Source organism: Aegilops tauschii, chromosome 5 (genome assembly GCF_002575655.3).
Source record: "Aegilops tauschii subsp. strangulata cultivar AL8/78 chromosome 5, Aet v6.0, whole genome shotgun sequence".
Lineage (NCBI taxonomy): Eukaryota > Viridiplantae > Streptophyta > Magnoliopsida > Poales > Poaceae > Aegilops > Aegilops tauschii.
The window spans coordinates 572,586,623-572,589,347 of record NC_053039.3 but is presented as its reverse complement, the minus strand read 5'-3'; the positions used below and the strand labels follow the sequence as shown (position 1 = coordinate 572,589,347).

The following is a 2,725-nucleotide window of genomic DNA, read 5'->3' as shown; positions in this document are numbered from 1 at the left end:
TGAGCAGGAGCACATGCCTGTGGCAAGGGCACTTTTTCCTTCGTTGGAAATCTCTGACACAGAGGAAATACAGTCTGAGATTGCTCCTGTATCTGTGGATATCTCTGATCAGGCACAGAGGAAAATTAGAAGGCCAAGGAAAACATTGGCACCAATCCCAATTGTGGAGACTTCTGTCAGGAGGTGCACCAGGGGGTCTTTGCAGAGAGATGGTTTCAAGCCAGTCTTCCAGGAGCTACCTATGCAGTCCAAGAGGAGGAAGCCAAAGCCCAAGCCTTTCTCTGCCACAGTGTCTGACAACCTGTAGGATGAGCAACTAGAAGATCTTCCACCTCCAACTCCTATCAATAAGCTACAGCAGATTGGCAAGGAGCTTGGCATTGCAGATGATCTCCTTTCTGTGGAGAAGCTTATGGCTGATCCCACTGCTACTCCAGAAAATGATGCAAATGTGTAGTGACATACTAGCTGGTGGGGGTGGATCATGTCTTTCTTTGGTCCTCTTTTGTCAGGGATATGGTCTTATTTTGGTCCCTGTAATATTTTAAGTGTCTCTTGTCGCACTCAGGTTACTTTTGTTGGCATTATGTGCCACCAGACTTTATTATCTCCTCATAGGTGTTTTAATGAGTAATGCATGTAAAAGCTGGAATGTTTTATGCTGGAATGTTAGAGGATTGAACTCTGATGCAAGGCAAAGGGCTGTCAGGCAGAAACTGGATGAGAGTCAATGTGCTGTTGCTTGTTTCCAAGAAACTAAGTGCAGCTCTTTTGATTATAGATCTATTAGATCCTTTTGCCCCAAAAGATTTGATAGCTTTGCTTTCTCCCCTTCTCTGGGAGCTTCTGGGGGCCTCTTGGTGGTTTGGAATTCGTCCATTTTTTGGGGCATTGTGCTTGAGATTCAGCCTTTTGCTATTTTAGTTGAGTTTCTCTCTAAGCAGAATAATGAGAAATGGTCCTTAGTTTCAGTCTATGGTCCTTGTCAAGGGGAAGCTAGAGATAATTTTGTCAGCTGGCTTTATAACCTGCATATACCTATGGATGATAATTGGCTCCTGGTGGGTGATTTTAACTTTATAAGATCTCTAGAGAACAGGAATTTGCCAGGGGGGACCTGAATGATATCTTCATTTTCAATGAAATCATTGCCCATCTGGGTTTGCTTGAGCTGCCTCTTAAAGGAAGATCTTACACATGGTCTAATATGCAAGATAGCCCACTTTTAGAACAGTTGGATTGGTTCTTCACTTCTGCAGATTGGATTTCTTCTTACCCCATGACTGAAGTTTTGCCCTTGGCCAGAACTGCTTCTGACCATGTGCCATGTGTTGTCACAATTAAAACCTCCATTCCTAAATCTAAAATATTTCGGTTTGAGAACTTCTGGGTTGAGCTTGAGGGATTTATGGAATGTGTTCAACAGTCATGGCAGAAATCTTTTCATAAAGCTCATATCACTGCTAGGATTGCTGATAAGTTCAAGAGTTTAAGAGGTGCCCTTAAGAAGTGGCAGTTAAACTTTTCCAAGCTGAAAATTTTGATAGCCAAATGCAATGAGGTCATTCTGTGTCTTGATGGCCTTGAGGAGCTAAGGCCTTTATTACCTGAATTTAATTTCAGGAAGGTAGTCAAGTTGCATGTGGAGCAGCTCTTACATCTTCAGTTTGTTTATTGGAAAAAGAGGTGCACAATTAGATATATTAAAGTTGCTGGTGAAAATACCAAATTCTTCCATGCTATGGCCACTGAGAGGCATAGAAGAAATTCTATTGCTTCCTTGAAGGACACTGATGGGACAATTGTCTCTAATCACTCTCAGATGGAGGGCATCATTTGGAACTTTTTCAAGAATAGAATGGGAGTCTAATGGAGTTGCCATGGGTTTTGATCTCAGCAAGTTGCTTAAGCCAGTTGAAGGATTGGATTTTCTTACTGAACCATTCACTAAGGAGGAAATGGATGACACTGTCAAACTTATGCCAATAGACAAAGCACCTGGTCCTGATGGTTTTAATGGTTTGTTCTTTAAGAAGTGCTGGCACATTATCTGTCATGATTTTTATGAGTTGGCTGAGGCTTTTCATTCTGGTACTGCAAATTTGGAAAACATCAATGGCTCTTATATCACCCTGCTCCCAAAAAAATTGAGCCCTGAAGGGATTAGTGATTATAGACCAATTTCCTTGACTGGGATGGGTCTTAAGTTTCTGTCTAAGATGGCTGCAAATAGGTTCCAAAAGATAATTATGGCATGCATACATAAGAATCAGTATGGCTTTATAAAGAGCAGGACTATCCAGGATTGCATTGGCTGGTCCTTGGAATATTTGCATCAGTGCCATCAATCTAAGAGGCCTATTGTGATTCTTAAGCTGGATTTTGAAAAGGCTTTTGACTCAATTGAGCATGAAACCATTTTGCAGATTGTTAAATACAAAGGCTTCAATTAGAGATGGATTCTCCGGGTCAAACAGCTTCTCTCCACTGGGACATCATTAGTCCTTCTAAATGGTGTACCTGGTAGGCAATTCCTTTGTAAAAAGGGGGTTAGACAGGGTGACTGTCTCTCACCTTTACTCTTTGTTATTGCTGCTGATCTTCTCCAAACAGTGGTAAATGATATGTTCAGGAGGGGAATTTTGAAATTGCCAATTCCATGCCATGACCAGGATTATCCCATTGTGCAATATGCTGATGATACTCTCATTATCTTACCAGCAGA

The 2,725-nt window shown here is 41.5% G+C and overlaps 1 protein-coding gene across 1 annotated transcript; it reads left to right on the top strand.

Annotated features, from left to right (window-relative positions):
* The first annotated feature begins 1,279 nt into the window (after nt 1-1,279).
* LOC141023206 (uncharacterized) lies at nt 1,280-1,870 on the top strand. Its single transcript, XM_073499550.1, has one exon. It carries the CDS (start codon nt 1,280-1,282, stop codon nt 1,868-1,870), a length of 591 nt encoding a protein of 196 aa, XP_073355651.1.
* Nucleotides 1,871-2,725: the final 855 nt, after the last annotated feature.